This window comes from Protopterus annectens, chromosome 9.part0 (assembly GCF_019279795.1).
Source record: "Protopterus annectens isolate FY-2018-M chromosome 9.part0, PAN1.0, whole genome shotgun sequence".
NCBI classification, from domain to species: Eukaryota; Metazoa; Chordata; order Ceratodontiformes; family Protopteridae; genus Protopterus; species Protopterus annectens.
In genome coordinates, this window is record NC_056743.1 from 1,780,016,034 (window position 1) to 1,780,017,451 (window position 1,418).

The window sequence follows — 1,418 nt, forward strand, 5'->3', positions numbered from 1 at the left end:
GAATTTTCATTATGTTAACCTACCCTGAGTTTCATACTTCTATTGAGAGGTAGAGTTAATCTAGAAATGGAAGCCTGGACTTGTTAATAGAACAAGGGATATAGTATGCTTAAAATGAAGGAGAGAAAATTACATCTAAAATATTATTGCCATAAAGAATACAATTGTTAAATCATTAGTTACGTTTGGTACTGAAAATCATGTCATTCCTTCATTTTAGTTATCTGAGTGAGTGCTGGCTGCCATGGAAAAGCTGAATCAGTCAGATTTCCATATATCATATTTCACCATTACTGGTTTGTCTGGACTTGAGGACTGGGCCTCCCGGATGAGTCTCTTCACTTTACTTCTCCTGTTATATTCCACGGTACTTGCAGAAAACAATCTGTTCCTTATGGTTATTATACAAGATGAACTTCTACATTCACCAATGTACCTGTTTATTGGTAACTTAGCTCTGATAGACTTGTGTCTGCCTTCGGTAATAATTCCTCAGATCATGCATCAGTTACTCTGGAATGACAAGACCATTAATTTCACATCATGTGTCTTTCAGATGGGGCTGTATATATGCCTCAATATGACTGAATGTTTCATCTTCACAGCCATGGCTTATGACCGTTACCAGGCCATTTGCAACCCTCTGCATTATCCGATAATAATGACTAATAGGAAATCCGCAAAACTGGGTGTATTTTGCTGGATACCAGCAATAGTGATTGGATTTGCTCACATCTGGACTGTTATGACTTTAAACTTCTGTGGACCAAATGACATATTTAGCTATTATTGTGAGCACATTTCAATAATAAAGTTGTCATGTTCTGATGTGAATATATACTCTGTATTTACCTTAGCACTTGCTATGATAGTCATTTGTTCTTCAATGTGCTTCATTTTCCTCACTTATTTGAAGATCTTGATAACTGTAAACAAAGTAGCTTCCAGTGAAGGGAGCCAGAAAGCTTTCTCAACCTGTGTGACTCACCTGATTATCATTGCAGTTTTCTTATTTGGCGCAGGAGGTGTATTACTTTCCTCATTTATCACTGACAACTCAGTCAATGTTGCTGTCATATTAGGAATCTTCCAGAATACTTTTCCTCCACTCATAAATCCTATAATTTATTGTTTGAAAACAAAGGAAATCAGAATTAGCTTACTGAAAGCTATAAGAAAAAATGTATTTCATAACTGAAGAATAAACAGCATGTTTCCAATTGTGTCTTTGATAGTTGCTGGCTAGCATTGTGGTTTTAAGGTGTGTCAGTAGTATCCCTTTTCAGGGGAGGTCTTGGAAAATGATTTAATAGAAGAGATACAAATGCTGCAGCTGCTGCTGCTCATCCAGTGCTAACCGATTATAGTGTGACCTACACCGTCTCACAGTCACACTTATGAGCATGACACAAGTTCAA

The 1,418-nt window shown here is 36.8% G+C and overlaps 1 protein-coding gene across 1 annotated transcript; it reads left to right on the top strand.

The window, feature by feature from the left end:
* Window positions 1-244: 244 nt before the first annotated feature.
* LOC122810788 (olfactory receptor 2A12-like) lies at window positions 245-1,198 on the top strand. Its single transcript, XM_044082348.1, has one exon. It carries the CDS (start codon window positions 245-247, stop codon window positions 1,196-1,198), a length of 954 nt encoding a protein of 317 aa, XP_043938283.1.
* The last annotated feature ends 220 nt before the right edge of the window (window positions 1,199-1,418 follow it).